Source organism: Syngnathus floridae, chromosome 2, assembly GCF_059516105.1.
Source record: "Syngnathus floridae isolate MCC-2025c chromosome 2, RoL_Sflo_1.0, whole genome shotgun sequence".
In the NCBI taxonomy this organism is placed as follows: domain Eukaryota; kingdom Metazoa; phylum Chordata; class Actinopteri; order Syngnathiformes; family Syngnathidae; genus Syngnathus; species Syngnathus floridae.
The window spans coordinates 6672353-6697358 of record NC_142414.1 but is presented as its reverse complement, the minus strand read 5'-3'; the positions used below and the strand labels follow the sequence as shown (position 1 = coordinate 6697358).

At 41.4% G+C, this 25006-nt stretch overlaps 3 protein-coding genes across 3 annotated transcripts; 2 read left to right on the top strand and 1 right to left on the bottom strand.

Annotated features, from left to right (window-relative positions):
- The first annotated feature begins 1218 nt into the window (after positions 1 to 1218).
- ttll10 (tubulin tyrosine ligase-like family, member 10) lies at positions 1219 to 16353 on the top strand. The gene is given in 14 exon segments (XM_088368471.1): positions 1219 to 2529; positions 9906 to 10051; positions 10736 to 10979; positions 11113 to 11194; positions 12049 to 12167; positions 12259 to 12379; positions 12855 to 12940; positions 13384 to 13576; positions 14235 to 14406; positions 14516 to 14656; positions 15305 to 15421; positions 15501 to 15594; positions 15665 to 15799; positions 15802 to 16353. Coding segments are annotated over 12 exon segments (1677 nt in total). The 5' UTR covers positions 1219 to 2529; positions 9906 to 10051; positions 10736 to 10744; the 3' UTR covers positions 15984 to 16353.
- A 471-nt stretch (positions 16354 to 16824) lies between these two features.
- On the top strand, positions 16825 to 22174 carry LOC148401404 (rho guanine nucleotide exchange factor 7). Its single transcript, XM_088368472.1, has 12 exons — positions 16825 to 16876; positions 16963 to 17171; positions 18139 to 18253; positions 19124 to 19270; positions 19424 to 19510; positions 19581 to 19668; positions 19827 to 19963; positions 20037 to 20183; positions 20399 to 20485; positions 20582 to 20657; positions 20733 to 20809; positions 21080 to 22174. The coding sequence occupies exons 2-12, from the start codon at positions 17074 to 17076 to the stop codon at positions 21179 to 21181; spliced, it is 1161 nt and encodes a 386-aa protein (XP_088224598.1). The 5' UTR covers positions 16825 to 16876; positions 16963 to 17073; the 3' UTR covers positions 21182 to 22174.
- Positions 21846 to 23676, bottom strand: LOC148401403 (cordon-bleu protein-like 1). The gene is made up of 6 exons (XM_088369146.1): positions 23646 to 23676; positions 22854 to 23097; positions 22603 to 22702; positions 22352 to 22531; positions 22193 to 22280; positions 21846 to 21880 (listed from the first exon to the last, which is right to left on the bottom strand). The coding sequence occupies exons 1-6, from the start codon at positions 23674 to 23676 to the stop codon at positions 21846 to 21848; spliced, it is 678 nt and encodes a 225-aa protein (XP_088225272.1).
- Positions 23677 to 25006: the final 1330 nt, after the last annotated feature.

Here is a 25006-nt window from a genome sequence, read left to right as displayed (position 1 = left end):
GTCGCTCTGACATCACGCAGGCTACCATCTACCTGAAAGGAGGGACATCTTACTCCTCCTAACCGCCATGCCAGTGTCCTTCAGCGAGAGCAGGAGAGTGGAGGACTAGCCAACCGGGCGTCAAAAGCCCCGACACAATGATGCCTCTTGTATTGGGTTTCTGGCTCGATGACCACACCTGGGAAAGGCTGGGTAAATTCTCAAATGTGATCCCTTCTTTGTCTTCATTGTCTTAAGATGCAAGTTGCCTTCACAACCTGTTGCTCGGCGACACGCTTTTTGCAACTTTTCGAATGTTTGTTTGTCAGCTAAGAACAGGAGACGCGTAAGCAATTGTGTACGGATAAAGCGTTAGCTTCAGGGGTGTTCTCGATGCAAAGCGAAAATAACACGTATCAAATTCCGGCTCCATTTAAGCAGAAAGAAAGACTAGGAAACAATAGAAGCCAACGTTCATTCCTAAACTGGATAGACCAGTTGGGGCAGGTAAAGGCAAACTGCCAGACTTGTCAAAGGACACGAAGACAGTGGTTGACTCCTCTTCGATCATACAACCGTCTGCACGAGGAGACAACCGGCCGAATGACGGTATGAAATCGATTTTACTGTAACCTCCCAGCAACGGACCGATTCGCCCCATACACGGTGCATAAGTAGATTATGTAACTCATTGTACAACTTTTCTCGACAACCCGTTGAACTGACTAGTTTTCCTCTAAAGTTATTTTGTTGACTTCCTTCTCGGTTTTTAGAAGTCTTAGCAGTGACTGTTTTAAAAGAGGAAGTAGACGTTTAGCGGACGTAAAATGTCGGCTCCTCTGTTCTCTTTGCCTCCAAGTTTCATTTGCGAACTGGAGACAAACAGCAGCGTCATCCTTATTCAAGTGGGGAATTTCCACCACAGACTGGTTATACATTATGGAGTCCTCTCGTGTGCTCCTAAGATAGATTTAATCGGAGGAGTTGCGCACAAGTCTAGGAAGCAGACTGCAAAATGGAGGGAACATGTCGACCACGGACACTGTACAGCGAAGGCTGCAGACTGAGGTGGAAGATTGTGATTGGTGGAGAGTTCACTTCTTTCATACACCTGAAAGGTCACATGGGAGCCTCAAGTTTGAGACTGAAGTGGAGTTTAGGGCTTTTTATGTTTAACCATGTTGTAGTTTGATTTACTTGAAGGGGGCGGGGGGGGGGGGGCATAGGGTTAGGCTTTGGGACATTTATAAATGAGGACATATAATAGCTATTACGCTTATTTAAATTAATACATTTGATTAAAATCATACACGTATTTATCATTTAGTAAAACATTTTTTTCATCATTTAATAAAATAAATATATTTTTAAATAAAAAATTTAAATACTCGTAACAGATATTATATGTATTTAAATTCATATATTTAATTTATAAAAATGTATTTAAATATAAATGTATTTATTTAATAAAATGGATAATTTTTTTCATTAAAATTTGAAATATACACTAATAGCTCTTTAAATTAATACATTCAAATTACAAGATATATTTAAACATATATTTATTTAACAACTTAAATTATTTTAAAATCAAAATTTATTGTACTTATACTATAAATGGATATATTTAATTTCTAAAAATATTTCAAATATATATATGTATTTATTATTCAATAAATCATTAAAGTCAAAATTGTAAACACACATTCACCACAAAAAACACAAAAATTCTAAATATCTAATATTCATAAATGAGTGATTTATTTTAAACCACAAATAAAACAGCAAGGTGAAGAAAGCGCAAAAGGTGAGGAAGCAACCAGTGCCTATGTAACAAATGTAAATGACCCATTTAACATTTGGGATGCAAAGCAATATCAGGGTTTAAGCGCCTCGGTTACCAGGTCGCTCCTCGTCGTATGTGGGGGACAGAGATAAGGTCTGCACTTAAGTAAAGTTTTGGGTTTCCTTTCCATTGTTTTCCCACAAAGACGGCGATTATTGATTAAGGGCCAGGCCAGTTTACCTATCGGGTTGTTCACTTCACAGTGGAGTCACATTCCTGTGCAGAGGGCAGAGTTACCTGATCACGCCTCACTTGCAGCAAGCAAAAAGCGTGTGCAGCCACCAGCGCGTACAACTCCCACAGCACTGCGCCATCTTGTACAATAGGACAAACTTTTGCCAATGAGCTCAACCGTGAGCGGAAGTTTAATGGACGCGAGGGCGGGCTCGTTACTTTGACCAGGTACTGTACGCTTTGTCTAATCTTTTCACACCCTTTCTTGTCTCCCTCTCCCTTCTTGTCGTCCTCAGAGGGCCCGCGGCACCGGTTTATAATGCAGATGATTAACTAAATAGAGTCTGGGAAAGCAGGTCTGCTCGGCTTTCTCATTTCATGGGGCCTGACTGACCGTGAGGAAGACGGGAGTGTTTTCAAGCGGCGGGGTGGAAATTCAAGACCTTTCTTTGCTTTTTTTCTCAGCCCCTGCCTTCCAAAAACTTTCTATGGTTTGGTGGCATTCTTTGCTTGGGGTACCTTTCAAGACGGTAAGATTACAGGTGCATTCTCCATTTGGCTTCCCCCTGACCTTTTCTCCCTCTTTCTCCCTTCCCCCTTTCAACACTAGGCTAAATTTTTGTCTTGCTTGCGGGGTGACAGAAAACCTTTTACCATAACCATAACACACCTTTTCTGTAATCAATGACGCCACTATGGAAATAGTGCAACAAAACTTTCTTCATTAAGATGTTTTTTCTGTTTTATTGAAAGAAACATTCAATTTTGTGTCATTTAACAAGTCTTATGTTTGATTCAGAAAGTATCTATGTCTTCAGTACGAAGGCGAGCTTTTTGCATGGCGCACCTGTGAAGTAGCCACGTTGTTCAGTAAAAGAGTGCCGTTTCGGTCACCTCCCGCATACGGGCTGGCCGCTTAAGTCGAGCTGAGCAACATTCCATCAGCCTTTCATCACTCCACTAACACAAAGACAACAGCATCAGAGGTCCACCGATGGTTGGGAGGGGTGGGGGAAAGAGCAACCCCTCATATTTTAGGCCACCATTTAATGCCAGTTAACTGCAGCTGAAAGTTGTGGTCAGAAAAAAATCCAATTCACCCAAGAGGGTGATTGAGCAACAACGCCGACTTCACTTACTTTTAACTCGGCTGTATTTTGTGCGAAATTAGTAACTGGTGCGTATCGTGTGAAAAAGCAGCCCTTCCTCCCGTCGTTGCCGTGCCATAGCTTTAGACTAGTCAGAACAGGTTTGGGCAATCATTAACAACTTTTGTGGCCCAGTGTTCTGTGACAGCCCGTGTGGGCTGGAGAGCACAACGCCAGCCTTCTTAAGCGCGCCAAGTGGATGTCCTGCTTGTAGATCGCGGCTACAAAATGTTTGCTCAGCAAGTGCATGCATTTGGCTGACTAGGTTTGCGTCTCCGAGTCATGTACCTCGTTGGGCCTCCGGGCTGCACTCACAAACTCACATTCAATAGTCACTTTAGTAGCAGAAAAGTGACAAATGTAATAATAGTTGAAACTGTAAATATGTATTATTTCAAAGTCATCTCACATTACCCTTCAAAGGCTGATTTTGTTTTGAAAAAAAATCAACCCAAATTGCATGTGCTACAGACTCTTTTCTCCTGCTAACAACCCAGGCTAAACTTAGCCCCACCCTGATGTGCAAAGGTTGTCACTGAGTCAAGATACGTCACTTCAACTTATAGTTCCTTGGCACCATATTGTGGCACAAAAAGGACTTTATGAGTGGCGAAGCTTATATTGAATTAAATCACGTATGTTTGATGTCACACGTCCATCCGTCTATCCCCGCTATGTCTTCACGGGTGATCATCTCCATCTTACAAGGCAGCATTGGACTACATCTTCTTTTCTAATACTGCCTGGTAATGATGATGATAGTCATCTGCTTACAACAAGCGCACAAATCATTGTTAGCAGCCACAGACTAGTGTTACGCAGGCTGGAGAAGGAGGCTCTCAGGATCCATCTTACCGGGCAGTGCTGGATTGTACTACTGTTGTTCTAACACTGTCTGGTAACGATGTTTTCTGGGAGACCGCAAAGCTGCAGTCGGTCGCATTTGGTTGCCTCAACAAAGCTTCCCTTGATACCTCCTAATGACGTTTGGCTAATGTCTGATTAGGCTAAAGCATGGCACAGGGGTAGATTTAAGCAAGAAGACGCAAGAAATAGATGGAATGTACTTGTCTGCCGTATTTTGCATGTCAGGCCACAGAAGCGTGTGGCGAGTATACCAGTAGCAAAAATGCAGTTAATGAGCACGTCTGATAAGCACAATCGCAATGACAGCAGCATGTTACTTAAAATAGGTCAAGTGCGTGTGTTCTATTACAGCTTCAGTGTTTTACTTCTTCAATTCAATTTGCCTACCTGACCTTTTTTTCTCTCGTCTTCAATGTCAATCCCACCCCACCTGCATAAAAGACTAGCAGATTGTTCCACCGGTCGTGCAAGGCCAGCCCATTTCTTTCTTTTTTTTTTTCTTCTTTTTTTTGCCGGTTGCTTATCATGAACAGCGCCTGCCTTTGTGCTTCGTGGCAGCCATTGGTCCATCTGGCCTGGCTTGCGCGGTGCATCATGAAACTGAGCTGACCCGAGCCTCTCGTTATTTTAGCTATCCAACATATGAAGATCTGATTTAATACAAACATGTAAACTGGGAATTGAGCATCTCTAAACAAAAGAGCGAACAGAAACCTTATGTGTTTAAGGAGGGAGAATTACAGCCGCACCTTTATGTACCCACTCAGCTCCATTACCCAAGCCAAAAGAACAGCCCCCCCCCTGCTCGTTGTCTTCGAGCTGATGTCGCTTGGTGCTCGCGTATAAAAGCCCAAGAGAAAGAGGAACATTTTCAGGCCGTTTCTTCTGTGCTGCCGTTTCCTCAGAGGTCACCCTGCCAGCCTGTTGATAGGCGTCTTACCAGACATGGTTAGATGTAATTATTGGTGTCTAATACTGTCTGGTAATGCCGTCCATTAAATGGCATTGCCTTCCGCTGTCTTCCTTCTGCTCTCTCGCTCTCATGCGTCTTCACATGCGCTTTTGCATACTTGACTGCGGAACTGTGATCCTTGCACCTGAAGGGGGATAAATGTCTCGACTTGGATTCGTCCATGTGACTTGAGTCAAAGTTTAACTGTGCTCAACTCTGAATGTTCTTTTAAGACGGGATATTTTTGTGACGACCATAAGGATGAATTTTGTCCGTACAAAGATGTGTCCTCTACCCCTCCGTACTGTAACAAAATACCTTCCAGGAACTTGGCTTCTCTCCAGGTACAGTAGATAAAAGCATTGTGTGCCGATATTTTATCCGTGGGCAAAACATGTAATGTGAAAGAATATATTGAATAAATAAAATAAGAATTCACTTCATGTGTCTTTATTTCTCTTTTTTTTTTCCTTCTCTTTCCTGAATCCACTCACAATGTTGTCTCACCCTTGCAGCAGTGCTGCTGACGCTTTCCTCGGTGAGAGCGGAATGCCGGGCTCCGGTCAGGTGTGGATCAGGTTACGCAGAACAGAGCTTCTCTTTAAAACTGCCACCCCACCCCAACTGCCGCTCCGAAAGCCAGGCTCTCACTTTGTCCCACTGTAGGCTAGAGCTTTTTATTATAATAATCATGACATTGATGCTACTAATAAACCAAATCACAAAACTAAACAAATGATAATTGTCATAAATAATAAAACAATGTACATATCCCCTTCTTACAATAATGTCCTATTGTAATTTTTTTTAAAAAAGTAATATTTTGCTTTTTCTTTTTTTTACCTTAAAAGATCTTCTCAGGGTGCTGGAAATGAATATATTAGTAAATACAAGATAATCTATATTTGGTTAAGTTTTTTGTGTTTTCTGAAAAAAAAAAAGATAAAAAACTGAAAAAAATTACTTGGGCCATTATTTTAAGACAGAATCAAAATGCATAAATGGTTTTACAAATATTACTACAATCACTGATAATTATAATATTACACATCAATATTAATAATTATTCAGACTAAGTAATAAATATACAAAATGTGATAAAATAATAAAAACGGAATCATAGAAATCCAATAATTAACAAAATCACAAAACAAACCCATAGAAAAAAAAACATATAGTAATATTAATTATACGATTATCATGCCAAACACAAATAATAATAAAAATACCTCTGCCACTGGTACAAATATGGCAACTAATAACAGTAATTCAAAATTAAAAATCATAAAAAAGTACCACTTTTACTGCTAAAAATAATAATAATTATTATAGCAATTATCCAAACCAAACCAAAAATTAAAAATGTCAATAATAATACACAATAAATAATAATAATGATGATGTTAAGAACGTGCATGACGTTCTCGCTGGCAAGCTTGTCCAGCAAAATCCAAACGTGCGTTGTTGGGACAGGACTGCTGCCGGTGTGGCTGTTAAATACAGCTCTGATTTGATCTCTTGGAAATTGGAACACACCAAACTGGCCTCCGGGTTTTTAGTCTGTATGCATGAGTAGCCTAACCATTCACTTTTCCTATCAATCGGTCACAGTTCACTAGCAATACCTACAGTATCATAAACAAAATGTTTAATTGGTATATAAAGTACCCATTGTCTGTTTCTCCTATTTAATCAGTTGTATTTATTATGTACTGCACTTCCTTACAAAACCCTTGTGGATTTTCACGGGTGTCAAAATGATTAAAGCCTTGGCGGAGGTGTGTCTTTCAACTGCAAAAATGTTCCAAGCAGCAGAGGAAGACAATTTTTAAGACGTCGCTTCCCACCTTGTTGACGTCACGCGACTGGATGACATTCCAGACTAGAGGAAAGCCTGCAGAGGATTCCTGAGCTGGTCTGTGCACGCTTGAAGTAGTCGTACCAGATTGCTGCTCCAACCCTTCCTGGCTGACAATGGAGAGGAACAGACTCTGGGAGTGCATACACGAAGAATGTTAGATCAACAGGGGCAACAATTCTGCTTTATGCATAGAGGGCCAAATTTGATGAATTTCAATTCAGCTTCTAGTTCTTTGATTTTCATTCCCAGTACTCTCATCATAGTTTGCATGTTTTGTCAGCCTCTTGATATTGAATTCCTGGAAAATACCCACAGTCTCTTGGCCAGGCACGTCCAGCTACGGGCCTCAAGGGCTGCTTTCCTGGCACTTGCCCTGATGGGAAAATGAAGTTTCAAGGTGATTCATGAACCAGTTATGTTTATTGAGTCTTTTAGCTTGCACTCTCAGTTTACCATAAGCACATTGACTAGCTGTTTCTTAAAACCCTTTATTGAACCAACATGGCTATCTAGAGGAGTCCAAAAAAATCAACTGGTTCACGAAGCAAATTTGAAGCCTCGTTTTACCATTACTATGTTCAACAGTGCTGACGGCCCACACATGATTATATTTATGCTAGAGGTTGCGGGTCGGTCGAAATTTGAGCACAAGGCTGCAACTGACCCCTGGGCCGGACTTTAGATATGCCTGCTTTCTCAGTCTGGTTTAGTGTTCTTCAGAATCCTGAGGAAGACTGCTGAAGTGATGCGTGTTAAGTGGAACGGGACAACATGGCTGGTAAAGGTGCACAAGTGGCAGGGATGGAGAGGATGTCAACCAAAAGCAATTCAAATATCTGGGGGAGCTTCACAAAGAGTGGTCTGAGGCTGGTGTCAGTGCATCAAGAGCCCCCACATATGACATGGACCACAGCTGCAAAATTCCATGACTCAAGCTACTCCTGAACCAAAAACATCAGAAGTGCCAGAGCTAAGCTAAGGAGAAAAAGCACAGGTCTGTTGCTCAGTGGTCTCAAGTGTTTTTTTTCTAGAGGGAAGTTAATCTTGCATTTCATTTGGAATTCAAGGTTCTGAATAAGAACAAAGGTTAAATGACTATGTCCAGTGTGATGTCAGTCATGGTTTGGGGAGACATTTGCTTGTGTGGCTCCATTGTTTAAGTACATAGTCAATGCAGCTGTCTATCAGGAAATGGTGGTTGACTTCCCCTTTCTCAATCACATCATTTTGTGTCAAAACTCAAAAGTGCAGATATTCCCATTTATCGAATCGTAGAGTCATCATAAAAACACTCAATTAAGTAGCACTTGGAAGATATACTTATTTGGTTATTTCCTAGCACTATGAGCAGTGGGAGTGAGAACTGACGGAGCCTGGGAACACATTGTCATGCTCCCATTGTACTTGTGTAAGGAAATCAGAGAGCGAGCCTATTGAGACACGCCTGTCTTTACACGGTAACTTAACTCGATTGCTGCCAGCCTGCCACTATATAACACTCACAAGGAGAATCCCTTTAAATAGCGTTAATAATGGGTTGTGGAGGGACACCAATGCTGCAGGCTGTAATTGCCTAGCACTTCCTGATGAAGCCGACATGACGTGGGAATGAGCCAATCCCCAAGGATACACAATACACTCTCAAACAAACATCGATTTGTTTTATTCCGTTTTTCAAGTACAGTATAATGTTTGCCAGTGTTTCTCAACTGTTACTGAAAAACGTTTGGCATAAATCAAATGAAAACGTCCCCAAAAAGTATTAAGACATATATAGTGATGATTTGGTCCCAAGTTACTCACAATTGCTCTTATTCAATGTGAAAAAGGTTGACCACAAAGGAAAAACATTTTAGATTGTGCCAAAAATAAGTATGACACTTCTGCATTAGAGCGTGCAGGTGTACCTAATATTGTGGTCAGTGACAGTGAGAGTGTGTTGTGCAGGAACAGTCACTCAGATTAAGGTTTACATAAGGGTTTTTTATACATGTACACACACACGCACGCACACACGCACACACGCACACACGCACACACATCCTCTTGGCAGATGGTATAGCACAAGTTGAACGAGGTTGTAAAACAAACCTGTTGTCTTTGTCCACCTGCAGCAGCCTTAAACAGCGTCTCTATCAAATGGCGGGCGGCTCTTTATCAAGGAGTGGCCAGGTGGGTGAGGCCCACTTCACAGGCCAAGCTTCTCACTGCATTGGGACATCTTTGGGTACCAGAAGGAGGCAAATATACTCATGCTATGTTTACATGCAGAAAATATTTGGGTTAAGTTAAAAAATTTTATCGTATGGCTATAAATGTTCAAACGCTGACTTTCTGTTGTCGTATGTGTGTGAATGTATTTTGAATGAGATTTGTGCTGTCATTTTTGTGTAAATGTATTTTGAGTGGTGAAAAAGAACCCTCGCTGCCACTTCTTGGTCATGACATGGCAATTAAGAGTGTTTTCTACCCTTAAAATGCATCAGCTTCAATGACAGACAGAATGTCAATGCAACACATGACAGTTGATTTTGTCACGACTCGTCCCCGGTTGTTTTATTATGTGTAGGTTGTCATTATTTCTGTCCATGCCGCACGACCCGAGTCATACTTTTTAGGAATAACACTTCAGCCTTGAACACTTTGGCCTACTATGCTACTGTTTTTTTATGTTGGCTGTTGGTCATTAGAGTGCTAATTTTTTTGAGGTGGTACTTGGTGTAAAAAAATAAAAATAAAACACTGCTCTTGACTGTTGTGCATACTTGTAGGAAAAAAAAGTAGCTTTTCTATTTTGCGTTTGGAGACAATATTATCTATCGCGTTGACACAACACAGGAGGCCTCCAGGTAGTTAATATTGGATGAATCTAACTAAACACAGGGCGGCTGTGCAAGACACACTCTTGTGGAGTTGCTGTGGAAGGATTGTCCTAGTGGTAACTGTTGCCATGGCTTCCACTATTGGGCAATCTGATGATTGTTTGTGAGGGTGGAGTGGAGAGGAGATGAGGGAGGTTTGATGACCGGCAGTGTGGCAAACAAGTTGATTCTGTTTGTGGCTTTGCTGGTTTTCTAGGCCTCGCCTGGCTGGAGGGTTGAATCAACAAGGTGGAGAAAGAGTCTGCGGAGTAGTTGAGGAGGTTGAGGCTGAACTGGGAACAATACGTCGTTGAGTGGATATCCAGCTGTAAGCTCACATTGTGCTGTTCCCCCAGTGTGAAGGTAAGAATAGAATGATACCATCTGTTGACATGCGATTGCTAACGTTTTGAAAACATGCCTCAAAGTCCAAATAAAATCGCACCGCTTTTGTTTCTATGTAAACAAATAACATGGAGGACATGCATATGCAAGAGTAGTGTTGCCTTGAGGTATGAATGACCTGATTAACGAGTTTTTTGAAACACAAACTGCCGTTTGGCCAAGCTTTTGCTTTCGTTTGACAGCAAAAAACATGGACATTTATGAGAGCAATGTGGTGGCAATGCACAAACTAACTGTGGGCATGGGTGGAGTTTTCTTTCTTTTGGTATGTTTGTAGACAGGTGCAGCTAGAAACGCCGTTGTGGGAGTAAACACAGCCCACTTTCTGGCCAATTAACGCGGCTTCACTCATTCCTTTCAAATTCAGTGCAGGAGAGGTGCGCACATTGCAAAAGCAGAAACAGTAAATGTGGAAGATTGAAGTACGCAAAATAGGTTCATAAGGAACAGCAAGCAGCAATCCATGAGTGGATAGATCACACCACTGTGAATTGGGCACTTGACCTTTCACCTCTATCTCTATCCATGTTCTGCATTGCAGGTGGGGATTTAATACACATGATAAATATTGTATTAATAATGTTTCCAATGAATTCAATGTAGTTTAATGCATTTATTAATAAAATGTATTGTTTATTTCAGCTTGAGATCATGTCATCTGAGAGCTTGTTGGAGCAGTGCAATGAGGCCTGGAATGATGACGGCAAAGTGCACAAGCAAGGAAAAGAAGTGGAGGAGGACAACCAGGCTGCAGTAACATTATCTCCTGCTCGTGATGTCGTAGAGGGACTGATGACCGTCCAGGTGAAGGAGATGCAATCTGATCAATGCAAAAAAGGACGGTTCCGGATAGCTTTCAACAAAAAGAGACATGACAGAGACTCAGGTGCGTGCGTGTATCATCACATTGATCATACTTTTTACATATTTTATTATTGTTGGCACAAATTTCAGGTGCACGCCTCCATAAATCCTGAATTCTAAAATGCTCAAGTGCTTGCTAATGTACTCCTATCCAGTCAAGGAAAGAGTGCAGCATGTTGAAGAGCATAGAGGTTCTGGCCCTTTTTTCTTCTTTGGAGGAGCCAATGGTGCTGAGATGTAAGTAACAGAGGTGGGAATTTGTCATTATGTCATTTTTTTCAAGCCAAACAAAATTGTACTTGTCAGTTTTTGAGGCTGATAGAGGGTCCTCTTGGCTGCCTCACCGGCAGGCGAGCAGGAGCCTTTGGATTGCTGATTGATGACGGGTGTCTACAACACAGAGCTCCATGTCTGGCTGAAGCAGACGAAATTATTCTGCTAATTTTGTCCATTTAGCCATCGAAAGCTCATTGTGCCTCGACAAGCCATAGGGGCTGGACAGAAAAATTGCGACACAAGGTTTTTATATATGTACAGCAAGTTCAAATGATAAAAAAAATTATGTGATGGTTTCAACTCTTCCAGAGAGATATTTCCAAGCTGTTGATTCTTCCCATGAGTGTCATTTGGGCAGATGCAGAAGTGTCTCGTACAATGAACCGCGTATGCCCGGTTAGGTTCTCTTTTTGTTGTTTTTGCTGTGTGGAGCCTCAGGATTTCACTGAAAGTGTTCCCTTTAAAAAAAAAAAAAAAATTCTATAATGCTTCAAAACACCACAAGATTACACAGTTTTTTGCTATTCGTATCAGGGCTAGGTGCACATAGTGCGACTTCAGGCTCCCATTGATAGGCTCAGTGTAAATCCAGGTTCATGAGTTCCAGTCTAACCTCTTGCTGATAAATTACCTTCACAGCCTGCGGTTGGCTCGTGAGCAATTCATGGTGTGCCCTGCCAACTTCCCAAAAACTGTTGGGATATGCTCTAGCGACCCTCGTGAGGTCAAGCTGTTCGGAAGATCAATGAATAAATAAATACATTCACGGCAATACCTTAAATGGTTAAATGTGATGGCGCTCATCTGCCCTTCAGAGTGAGTACTTACTGTGAGGGAAGAGGATGGAAGAGGACATACAACAAGCACAGGGAGGACTTCAAACTCAAGTGGTGTGAGACCAAATCTCCACGCACGTACCGTAACTTCAGAGAAGGTGATGGGATGGGCTCATCATGAGTATAACACAGCACACAGTTGTTTTTTTGCTGGGTTCATACTGTAGCCATTTCCCATGTTGCTTCTAGGAGAACAACTGGTTTATCAGATCCCCAACAACAAGGTTCTCACCACCAAGATTGGCCTGCTGAGCAGTCTGAGGGAGTACGAGCGAGTCACTTGCAAAGTCAACCACGGTCGAGTGTTCAGGTCAGCTGACTTACTGTGAATAGCCACGGGTACCTTTTCCATTTGAACCTGGGAATCGCCAATTTTTGTTTATTTTCTTCTGTGTTGTTTGACGCAACAATTGAGAGCAAGACATTTTCAATGCTTTGATTTGGTCAATCATTTGTCAAAATGGCAGACCTGCATCGGGACTTACTAATACTGTGAAAAAGTATCAAATTGACCAGATTTGGATATGGGAAGTTGCCGCTCGACAGTGAGTGACAATATGCAAATTTCAACAGTCAAGATAAACCTCAAAACATTTATTTAACTTAATTCCTACATGCATGACATTCATTTGCATTCAGCATTTGACATCCATTTCAGATCTTTACTCATAGAAACATGTTCTAAATGTTTTCTTTAATGTACCCCTGAGTCAGTCTCAAAGGTAGTTTAAAGCAGATAGAATTGCTGCCTTGCTTCTAACTGCTAACTCTATTCTGCAACACAGGAAGATGAAAATGAAGGAGTTTATTCCTACAACCTTCCGTTTGGATGTGAAGGAAGAGCGAGAGGCTTTCTTTGCTCAGCAGGAGGGTACAGATACAATATATCTATTCTCCCCAATACATGCAAATGACACTGGGTGAACAGGCTTTGTGCTTAGTTGACAGGCTCCTGAATCAAACCGTAAAAAAAACAAAAAACTGAATTGTCTTTGCGCGGCATTGTTAACAAAACAAGTGCCTTGGCGATGGTCTCGTGTACAGTGGAAAAATAATGCACTTGACCTCCCATGAGGCTCTGATAAAATCACCTGAGGAACATGCTGTTGCCCTAGCGACGAATCAGCAAAGGGCAAGGCTGAGGCACAAACACAAAGACAACGACTGAATATGTTGGACAAAATCAAGGCAAGAGTTACAGTTATTGGCCGTTCCAAATAATCTTCACGTCATGGCATTGCCTAAAATAAGTGAATAAAACATGAAACCCTTTCCATCAAGCATTTCTGAGAGTCTGTTGTTGGCACTCAGCAGGTTCAAACATCAATTCCAGTCAAATGTGGATATGCAAGCCCACTGGTCTGAACCAGGGCAGAGGAATCTTCCTACTGAAGAGCGTGGAGGATGTTGCCGCCTTGACCCTGAAGCTGCAACACATGGACGACCTGCGGACCAACACTAACAACACAACACTTCATCGCCAGCCTCAGGCTTACATCGTCCAACAGTGAGTACACACATTCAGATCCTTATCGTCCAACAGTGAGTACACACATTCAGATCCTTTACATTCAAGGTTGTATTTGTCCTGCATGCAATTGGGCCTTGAGAGACACTCTTTGCTCACTTTATCACGTTTTCACACCACATATTGTGCGAGGTGGTGCCCATCTCAGCATATGTTGTGTATCAGTAGCATAATTACATACTGCACCCCATCAAAGTGATGTGTATGTATTTTTTTTAACCCTCTATGTTGGAAGTGATGCCTTATTAACTAAGATATAAACAATCTCAGATGGTATTTTAGTGGTGTAGTATCAATTATATGTTCTATGCAGTTAATGTCTTGAAACTATTAGCGGTACAGTAGATGTGATTGCCTCACAATAGTGTGTGCATCCGTGCTTATCTTCATATCGTCACTGTTGGGTTTCGTAAACCTGTATCAAGATTTGGTGACAATTAAATATTTCTTACAGATCAATACTATTGGTCAGTGTCCACATGATGTGTTAAATATAGACAAATTACAGTGTTGACTGTTGAAAATGGCCTCTTCTCTGTGACAATGCAATGTTAATTGCTCAAACATGACATTTATTTGTGATGGTCTTTGAGATGGAAAATGTTCATGTTATGTTTTGATGTTTGCATTTGTGCAGTTACATCCAGAGGCCGCTGCTGTTACGAGGGAAGAAGTTTGACGTGCGCTCTTTTCTCCTAATAGCCTGCACGTCACCTTACATGGTCTTCTTTCGCCACGGATACATCCGACTGACCTGTGACCACTATGACCCCAGCTCCAATAATCTCTCAGCCCACCTGACCAATCAGGTACAACCTGGTAGTGTGAGCTTCAACATTAACAACGGCAGCAAACGTCCTAGCACTCCTGTAAGAGCTGAAACGATGTATGTGTACACCCCCTACTGTCAACCTGCAGTACATGCAGAAGAAGAACCCTCTGTACAGTCGCATGAAGGAGGAGACCGTGTGGTCCATGGAGAGCTTCAACGCCTATGTTAACGATTGCTTTCAGGTTGCAAAGGATCTGCCAAGGGACTGGGTGCTGGGCGCCTTCACAGTGAGTGCGGCTGTTGTTGTCTGGTAGCTCGCAGGGACCAATTAGCAGTCAGGCTCAACTTGCTCCTAATTGTGGTGAAGGCAAGGATGGCAAGAGCTCATTTCTGTCTGAGGATGCATAATACTGCAATGATAAGATTTATGATAGTGATAATAATTACTCTGCTCAATTCATGTTTACCTTTTTTTAATCAGAAATGTAAGTAAAGTTTTCTAGATAGTTTTTGCTCTGATTTGAGTCCAAATCTGCCCTCTCGCACATCATAAATAATAATAATAATGATGATGAATGAAGTAATGAACTAAGGGCACAGTTTTAATCATACAAAAATACACACATGCACAGACCCTATTCACTGTATTCACAAACACCTGCTTCACTGTAAATATTTATTCACTGTTCTGTTGTATTCTTTTACTTTATTCAATATATTCTGTAAAAAGCTTAGTTACAGCTCCTGTGAAAGCGCTATCCAAATATGAATGATATTTATTAATCGTATCAACAAATTGTCTCATTCTAATGGCACTACAGTATACGTCAGCATGCCAATGATGCAATCAACAAAATTGCTTAGTCTCTACTCAACTATAATGATGTCCAGTTTCGCATTTAACAAAGTGGTCGTTTGCCACTTGTGTGCTTCAGAAGTACATGCAGCAGATGATGACACAGTGTTTCCTTGCTGTCAAACACAAGCTGGACTGCAGGCTGGGTTTCTTCGACTTGATTGGCTGTGACTTCTTGGTGGACGAGGACTTCCAGGTGGGAAAGGCATCCAACGAGAATAAGCATGTTTGTTTTTGTGTGTTTAAAAACCATGTGTGCTATTTAAAAAATAAAGGTATGGCTTTTGGAGATGAACTGTAATCCAGCCCTCCATGTCAACTGTGAGGTGCTGAAAGAGGTGGTACCCAGCACTGTAGCAGAGACACTGGGTATGTTCATTTGAAGTTAACATCTCGTTCACCTCTTTCATAGAGTAATTTCTTTGATGCTACTCTTCAGATTTAACTCTTGAGATCTTCAACAAGTGCCGTCTGAGACAGCGGATCTTGCCTTTGGCCTGTCAGAGGGAGTTTGTACTCCTGTACAACGGACTTTGTGGCTCGCATTCCGACAACACCGGAAAGAGCCACAATGTCTCAAATTCAAAAGACTAGGCCCAGACGAGTACGTGGGACACAACGCAACTGAGACAGCCCACACATCTTCTGACAGCTCTTCAAGTATCTCCACCTTAAACCGTCATAGTTATGTAGAGATCAAAATGAGCACATGCGCAATGCAGCATCACCATGCATGTGAGGATGCGTTGAAACACTGATTTAATGCAACAAATAGAAAATATTTGCATGTTCAGTGAGTAAGTGACTAGTATATTCTTCGATGAACCTCAAGTTTATTTTTTTAAATATGTAAATCATGCACACTTTACATTTGCAAACATGTCATGCATGTAGGTTCATTATGCTATTTAGATCTCAAGTTGCCTTGTAAATGAATAAATACAGAAATTATACACAATTACACATTCATAATTTATTATAAAACAAATGTTAGTAAATGTCTTGTATATACAGCATTACTTTTTCCTTAGAGTGCCACTTGTTGCTAGGCAGAGTTCATAGGGCTTAGGGATGACTGTACCATCGGCCAATGAAAAAAGAGAAAATAAAAACTGCATAATCAGACCACCTATGAGGTTGCTTCAATGACACACTCATGTTAATTACTCCAGAGGGAAGGTTTTTAGGAAAAGTTTATTTTATACACAAGTCCATCAATTTATCCTATTCTGGGCTACACGTGGAGGTCAGATAAATACCAGTACACTGTATTAAATGCATATATTCATTTTCTGGAATGATTATCTCCTTGGTCATGTGATGTGAGTCACTTCATACAAGCAGCGTGCAGACATGACGTTTCTGTCCAAATTGCTGTGAACCCAACTAGCTCATCTTGCTTGCTGATTCATCGTGTAATAATCCCATTTTGAAATCAGAATGGGAAGTAGCATGGAAACACAACAATCCAGAGAGTTTTGAATCTTTTTCTTGGCAGGCGCTTGCTTGTGCCAGACAAGTGCGAGGCAGCTGACAGGAAGGAACAAACAACCACACTGTGCTTCACAATTTTTTTTTTCTTCTTTTTTCAATTCCTCTTCAGACGCCTGATTCTGAACACCTTTGATGAGCCGGGCTTTGTGGAAACAGAGTATGTGCTGGTGGGGAAAAAAGGGGGAACTGGAGATTAGCAGTCGCCCCTCCTCCTCTTCTCATTTGCCCAATATCCTCTTTTAGGCCCTTTTTTTATGTGTTTGTGCCTGCTTGGAGTGTGGCAAACACACAGTGGGGAGATGGTGCCGGCCGTGTTGTGGCGGATCTGACAGAAAGGAGGTGAAAACTTTGTCCATGATGGGATGCTGCAGTGTGACTCAGAGGCACACCGGCGTGGATGAGGTGGGTCCTGATGAGATTGAGCTCCTGGAACTCTCTGGAGACCATCTAGGGTAAGATGTATACACTTTAACAAAGAATGGCAAGTTTTGTTTGGTGCAGAAGAAATGTCTTTGGGGTGGCTTGGCTCACGTTGTGCAAGAGGAAGTGAGCAGGAATCCCCTTAGCGATGTGTCTGTCAGTGTCAACCGTTGTGGTTTTCTTTGCCCTTCTTCTCTACATTGCCTCATGCAAAGTGATGTACAAGTGTTGTCCTAGCATCTAAATCAGGAGTATTCACTTATTTAATCAAGGGGTAGCACAGAAGGATTGAAGGATGCAGGCCAAGGCCCATTTCTTCATCTCTTAAAATGCTGACCCGAATTGTTAGAAAACAGTCTTTTCCATCTTTCTTTCTAAACATCACAATGTAAAAGCTGACTTTTCAAGGAGGGTGTACTTCTGCCATTATTATATTTTTCTTTTCATTGCATCCGCCATTCCTGCTAAGTAATGTTGTGATATGACACCCTGGTTTCAAGCGTCATGCCAACCATGAGCAGAGCAACACCTCATATGCTTTGCAGCTTACCAACGTGGCCTAATTGTTTCATATTGACGCGGAACAAACTTCAGCGCTCAGTGATGCAGCACTCATGTGATTAGGAGATTAGAACAATACAATAGCCAAGCATGGAGGCCGCTAATACATTACTGACAATGATGGGACAAATCCCTGTTCAATTGAAGACTAGACGATTACTAGAAGCTAATCTACAACTGCGGTCGCTAGTCTGTGTGTGTGTGTGTGTGTGTGTGTGTGTGTGTGTGTGTGTGTGTGTGTGTGTGTGTGTGTGTGCGCGTGCGTGCGTGCGTGTGTGAAGTCTGTAATCTGATTATGTCTACCATCAGGAGGCTCTTGACAGTCAGTTCAACGTTGTGTTTTGAGAGCGCAAGACTGACCCATTGACCCCCCTCCCCACTCCCTCAGTCATTCTCCCAACTGAGTTTGTTCACAGCTCTGAATGTTGTTGTTTTTAGGGTGTGGAGTTTGGGAGAGACCAGACTTCAGCTGTCAGTGAGGAGCAGCAAAGACGACAAGCAGCCACCATCCCGTTATACTTCCGCGCCACAACTGGAGCGACATCCCACTCATGTACGTCTGCGTGGGTCTGTGTGTTTGTGATGACAAAGACTTTGGCAGCTCACGCGACCGCCGTTATTGAAGACGACTTCCACAAACTCAGGTTACAAACGCAATGCAGTGTTTTCCATGGTGGTTGATGACTCGCTCAGCGCTCCTTTGTGATTCAAAGTTTACAGGAAGTGAAAAGGTCATTGAAATACTTGGACTAAAATTTAAGAAGGACGGAAGAATTCATTAAAAAGCCTTGCGTAACATGACACCACATGTGTACTGTACACAACCACTGCCTGATTTTTTGTAGCTATAAACCTTAAAGGCTAAGTAATACAAAAACAAAATGAGTAGTATTTATTTAGTCCTCTGACTTCAGTGGTACTGGGGTCCCTTGAGTCCACAAAATGATTTGCAATGTGCAGGTGAAAGGTCAATCAATTAACGGAATCAATTCCTCCTTCCAACCTTCGCTTGGGGCTGAGTAAAAATTCTGATTCGATTGTGTTGAATCACATAAATTTGACATCCAGCTATATGTGTGCAAGTATGTTGTTTGGCATTATAATTTTGGTGTGCTGCTTGGGGACAAAAACTCTCCTCTGTCCCTGGAAATAGAGTTTGAGAACTTCTCAAAATCATGCACCCCACCATTTTGTACATGTGTCCTCCATTTCACAGGTGTATTGGCACCTGTTCAAGCCAACCATTCAATTCACATCAAAGGACAATTTAAGATCTTCTCCCCAACAAAGATGTTTTGGAAAGCAAGAGCTTCCAAAGTCCTAAACACAAGGGCGACCATGCTGACGCTCCACTCAAGAAGTCAGTCAGGTCCAATCAGAGAGATAAAAGATTTGTGGTGTGATTCCGTTTTTTTGTGTCAAGGGGGTGCTGTGGGGTAAGAGTAGAGGGGAGCTCCACCAGAGGATCTACTCCCAGCAGCCAATCAGAGGCTGGGAGGGTCGACCTGCTCACATGTATGGAGAGATCGTTCACTCATCCTTCATGGCTCTACACAGCAAATATCCTCAGGTCAGATATAGTTTGCACAATGCACACTCATGACTATTTTCCAATGTATCCTCAGAACAAATTACGCAATGTTTTTTTTTTTTTTCTCAAAAGTACACCGTGTTGTTTTCGGTTGGCTTTTGTCCTATTAATCACATTTATTTTTCTGCACAGGAGAACCGGGAACATTTCCTGGTTTTATTTTCTTTCCACCTGCTGCTCCTCTCCTTGGATCACACACACCAAGACTTCACTTATGAGGTACTGATTATTAACCTTACGTTACAACGAAGTGGTTAAACAGAATGTTTTTTTTTTCTTTTTTTCACAGGGCATGCTTCCACTTTCCGGTCTTTTCTTTCAGGTCATCTCCATGGAGAGTGACAGTTCACAGTCACCTCACATGTTTGAGATTAGTAGTAAGTGTGCAACATGGTCCATTCTAATTCACCATTGTCTCCTGGTTCTGGTAAATGCATGAAAACAAACCAACCCTAACCCAAAGCATACCAACTATTCAAAAACTTAAACCTATCACAGCTAAAATCCTACCTGTACTGTTCCTTGTGTTGTCCAGGTTCAATGATGGACCCTAAGATCTTCATTTGCCTCAATGCTGCAGAGTTGCAGACATGGATGAAACACATAGAAGACAGAAGATACAAGTCTATAACTCAACCAACAAGCCCTTCGCATTGTGCTCTCTCTTATCTTGTAATGACCATCTAATTACTGCGCAGGACACAGAAGCCTTAATTGCTAAATTCTTTGTGTGTTGTGTCTGCAGCTACCTTGTGATGAGCACTGGAAAAGAGAGGAGTTGAAGAAATACTTGCTGCTTGCTCCTATATGGGAATGGGAGGGTTCACCTATACAGCACATGGGCCCACCGAAATATATCTCAGTGGTCCATATCATCAACACACACAGACAGGTATCATCATTACCTCAATCATTTCAAATGTCGACCAAAATTCCTCCAGTGATGATGATGTAACTAAAATAGAAGAAAAAGCAAAACGCCGTACAGCACGGGTGTCAAACTTGCATGTTTTAGGTGTTTCCCTCCTGCAACAATCTTGATTCAAATGATTGGAATCTATCTTAAAAGTATGACTGACTGTAGTTAAGTTGGCTTTGTTGTTACAGGGTCTCCAAGAAAGACTCATGATCCTCTTCCCTCAAGACATCCTGCTGCTGTCAGTGGATAACAAGCAACTCAATATCACCTACCAGGTAATGAAAGTTGACTCCAGATGCTCAATACAAAACCTACGATAGCATTTGTCATACTAATACTTACTGTTTTCCTATTTAACAAAAAAAAAAAAGGGAAGGCTTCCCCGTCGAGGTGTCAAAGCAACAGAGCGATCATCTCTACCCGGCCGATTTGAGTTTGAGCTGAGAGGTGTGTGAACTGAACTATCGTTTGTTACATGCACAAGGATGTATTTACTGTATTCAGTAACTATTTGTATTTCAGGAGAGCTGGTGGAGCCTCTGCAGGTCTCGTGTACCTGCCTGGAAGATTATCAGAAATGGATCTTTCATTTAAAGCAGGTGTGACTGACGTGTTGTCTCAACATCAATTGCTCATACATCATTTTGAAATTGATTATCATGTGATGAGTACTACGAGATGCTTAATAGTATTTGCACTCACATATCATTTTTGAGGAAATGACACATTCCAGTTACTTTGTCTTCTTAATATCAAAGTTGTTTTGCAATGATGTAGGAATAGCGGGACTACACAGTCACATTTTTCCAGACATGTCAGCTCATGTGTGAAAATGTAAAATGCAACAAGATTTTCCCATTCTACTGTAGCCAGAGAGAAGCGTCCACACAGCTGTGAGTCGCACAGCACCATCAATCATGCCAAAGGAGGCCATCACGACTGACCAATCTCGTATCAATGGACACAGCTGAATGCAGAAGAGTTTGACTGTGACTGGGTCACTTTGTGACTGTGACCGTGTGACTTTGACTGACTGTGTCACTTTGACTGTATCTCGATCAAATAAAACGTCTATGTACTGCATTATGTACAGAATCAGGATCAAAAAGGGACAATGGAAGAATGATGGTTTGTTCATCTAATTTTGTTTGTTTCTGTTACACAATAAGGATTTTAAAATATATTCATTTTTGTCATGCTTTACAACTGCTTTTGGTCGGGATTCCATTAATATAGTTCCATCCAGCCAAATACAGTATTTGTGATCACATTACTAATATTAAAATAAGATGACTATGTTTATTTATATAGCCCTTACTCTAGAGGTGGTCTCAAAGCGTTTGACAAACCCATAGTTTACATTTTTGGTCTGAACTCCTATTTGGGAAAAGGAACAGGAAGGGGTCATTCGCATTCCAGGATGAGCGGACTGCAATGGATGGCAAGTCGGCAACATCAGTCACACACAATACATGCTATTCAATGTTTGCTTAAACAATATAAGAGCGGTGAATGTGGAAAAGTGGTCCTCCTCACGTCCTATCCTGATTGGTTGATTTTTACCCAACGTTCTTGCTTTTATCTTTTGGTAACAGTTCCAATGGCCAATCAACGTTTGATGATACAACCGAAATCTCACCAGCTTCTTGTTTTAAAATTTTTAGTTGAATCTGGAAAAAGACACATAGGAAATGTATAATTTATTAATTATCAGTAGGCAATTTGAATTCTTTTGAGGGGGCTGGGGTTAATCAGTTCATAATATTATATTTCTTCTCAGTTGAGCATCAGCAATTATTTTCCAAGCAATCCGTTTTTGTGTTTTGTGTCTTCATATTGCAAGTACCAATCAAAATTAGACTTGTATAATTGACAGTACATATGTTTTTTCTTTTGTACTTAAGTACATTTAAGTCTATTCTTTTTTACTTTTATATAAATAAAGGAGTAGACTACCACTACTATTGTTGATGTCATCTCACATTCAGTAGCAATGTCTGATTGCTTATTCTCGCAGGGAGGAGGCGGGGCGTTCCTCTTGGCTCTTCTTAAGTCTGATGCAGTAGATCTCTACAGCCAAACAATATTTGAATCCTCAGACCATGATTATCTTGGTGTGTCGACATTAGCCTACCACAGACCTGTGAGTCTCTGAAATTGCTGAGGTTGTTGGCAACACTTTGGGATACACTCATGGGAGGAAGTGGAGCTCGTATCTTTTGGCGTCCTGGCAAGGTGTTTGAATATGAAATATCCTGCCCGTTCACATCAGCAGATTTTTCTTTGAGCAGGCCAGAAGAAGATCTCACGATCCCTTCTTTCTGGAGGGAAAGATACACAAGGGATTTATTGCTATTGTCTGTCTCAGAATGCACACGATTATTTAACGTACAATTTCAGCTTTTTTCTTTAGTCTTCGGCACAAGCTGAGAAAGACAATGTTCTCCTTCTGTTTCTTTTTCTCCGTGAATACATCCATATGACGTGCAGCACTACGATTGATTATTGACACACAAAACAAAAGTAGTGATCCCAATGTAATCATACTGTAAACGGTGAAACTAACAAATAGCATGTTCAATTTTGTTCAACGTAAAATATCTTCAGCAAACAAAAACGTTCATATGTTCACGTTCTCCTGGCTCTTTCCGAGTCTGTTGTGGCTTACCTACTTCACAGAATTGATGATGGTTGACCAAATGATTGTTGTCAGCCGTGTCCCGAGCAAACACCTCCCTTATTCCGTGCTCATTTAAAGTCTTGGCAGTGTCCAGTGACTCTTTGGACTGATAGTCCCTCAGAAGGACTGTTGTTTCAACTCTCAACTCACACTTGTCGCACACCAATGGAAGAAGCGTCTGGAGGGCCAATCGGGGGTGGGTAGAACCTTTGAAATAAAATAATCCACAAACCCATCAGGTAAACATAGAATTGAAGTTACCCTATGAATATTTATCAGTGTGTCTATAACTGGCATTAAAGATTAACTCTACTATCATCCTCAAATATAATAACACATTTGGTCCTTGGGGTCAATTTGACCCCAGGGACATTTACCTTCAGAAAATAATTTACTGAAATTTATTGCCTAAGTTTTTGTGAAAGGTACTGTTGCGGCGACCTGGGAGGTGCGCACCTGTCCGTGGGTGCATGTGACCACAAGGGGTCACTGCAGGTGTATGACGTGAACGCGCAGCACGCAGTGGAGCTCTTCGGAGCGCTTCAACAGCTGAGCGCAATCTATCCTGATTGGGAGCACGCACACACCAGGGTTCATAAGCGGAAAACAGCACAATTCTCTTGTGCAGTGCGCAGCAGCAGCAGCAAACAACACAATCCTTTCGATCAGCGAGCAACACCGTAGTAGCAGCGAACCGCACTGAGCTCCACGGAGAAAGGAAAAAACTTATGGGAAGAGGAGACCAAAGGGACTACCGTTGAGCTCACAATTCTCAATTGGACTCATTTAGTTAACCATTTAGAGAACTGACTGCATTACAGTTGGTCTGGAGAATGTGTTGTCTTTATGACAAGTTGTATATTGACTTTTATTTGAAAGGATAACTTTATGTTCAAGACCTTTTCCTTCTTTCTTTCAGTAAAAAGAACTGAACTGTATCTACACTGTTTATTAGTGTCTGTGTTAAAGAACACTAAGCTGCATTGTTTTATTTGGAAGAAAATTGTACTTTCGTTTAAACTCATCCATATTTTGTATGTGTTTTAAAGGTTTTTCACTTTGATTGTTTGGCTCAATAAAAACCTGAACAAAGAGTGAAATCCCAGTCTGGTCAAGTCCTTCCTTTTCAAGTGTGGAAACCCATGACGTTAAAATAGACTTGCCAGGTACTTTGTTTATTAGTTGAATACATAAATAAACCCCAAGAAAATCATTGACCTCTCATGCCAAATCAGGTCAAATCTTTAAATTAGAATTAATTTGTCGACGTTTTCACACATCTCAAATTTATTTCTCAATATTATTGACCACAAGTCTGATTTTGGTGATGGAATATGACCTATGCATGTGACTTTTTTTTTTTTGGATCAAATACACATAAAAGATCAAACCATTAAGACTTTAGTGGCAGACTTTTGCACCCTCGGTGTAGGAAGGAACGGTTCCGCAGGTCCTTCATTCCCTCTGCTGTCAGACTTTACAACATGCGTGGCACCTGATAAAATGAATGTTTCGTCTCTACTAGCGGCACTTGTTCGTCCTTGTCTATTATTTACCCTTTTTTGAAATTTTGGCACTTGTTTTATTCTTGCACTCGTGTTATTCTTGCACTCATATGCACTGCTGTGACAAGTGAATTTCCCCACTGTGGGATGAATAAAGTTTTATCATCATATTGCCTCCATGAAAGAAAAAAAGAAAGGATTTGTGCCGTGATTGTGTTTTGCCCAGTTTCAAATCAAATAATCAAAACGGAAATGGTATGTAATAGACAGAAAACTTAATTTCATTCTAGCAATAAGTAGAGTGCGCGTACTATAGGTACATACCGTATTTGCCGGTGTATTGGTCGACCTTTTTCGATCCAAAATCGACCGAAAAAAATCGACCTCGACTTATACACCGAGTCATAAAATTTAACTTCGTATTCATCGCTTCAAATGTGATGGTAACCAAGGCCGTTTCTCATGCATCTCATTGTGCGTTGCACTTAGAAAATTTGAACTGGGCGGCGTGCGCGAGTGCGCGGCCCGCTGGAAGTCGAATGAGGCGCCGCAACCACCTCCGCGGTGCTTATAAACAGCCGATCCGCTCGGCGGGGGCTATTTTCGGCCAC

Excerpts from the sequence above, each read along its gene's own strand:
- LOC148401403 (XM_088369146.1), bottom strand. The coding sequence starts at position 23,676 with ATGAGTCCAATTGAGAATTGTGAGCTCAACG. Across the intron at positions 23,098-23,645 it reads TGAGAATTGTGAGCTCAACG|GTTCTACCCACCCCCGATTG; the intron begins GTAGTCCCTTTG and ends TTTATTTCAAAG. Across the intron at positions 22,281-22,351 it reads GCAATTTCAGAGACTCACAG|AGATCTACTGCATCAGACTT; the intron begins GTCTGTGGTAGG and ends GTTTGGCTGTAG.
- LOC148401404 (XM_088368472.1), top strand. The coding sequence starts at position 17,074 with ATGATGGGATGCTGCAGTGTGACTCAGAGGCACACCGGCGTGGATGAG. Across the intron at positions 19,271-19,423 it reads TACACAGCAAATATCCTCAG|GAGAACCGGGAACATTTCCT; the intron begins GTCAGATATAGT and ends TTTTCTGCACAG. Across the intron at positions 20,486-20,581 it reads AACTCAATATCACCTACCAG|GGAAGGCTTCCCCGTCGAGG; the intron begins GTAATGAAAGTT and ends AAAAAAAAAAAG.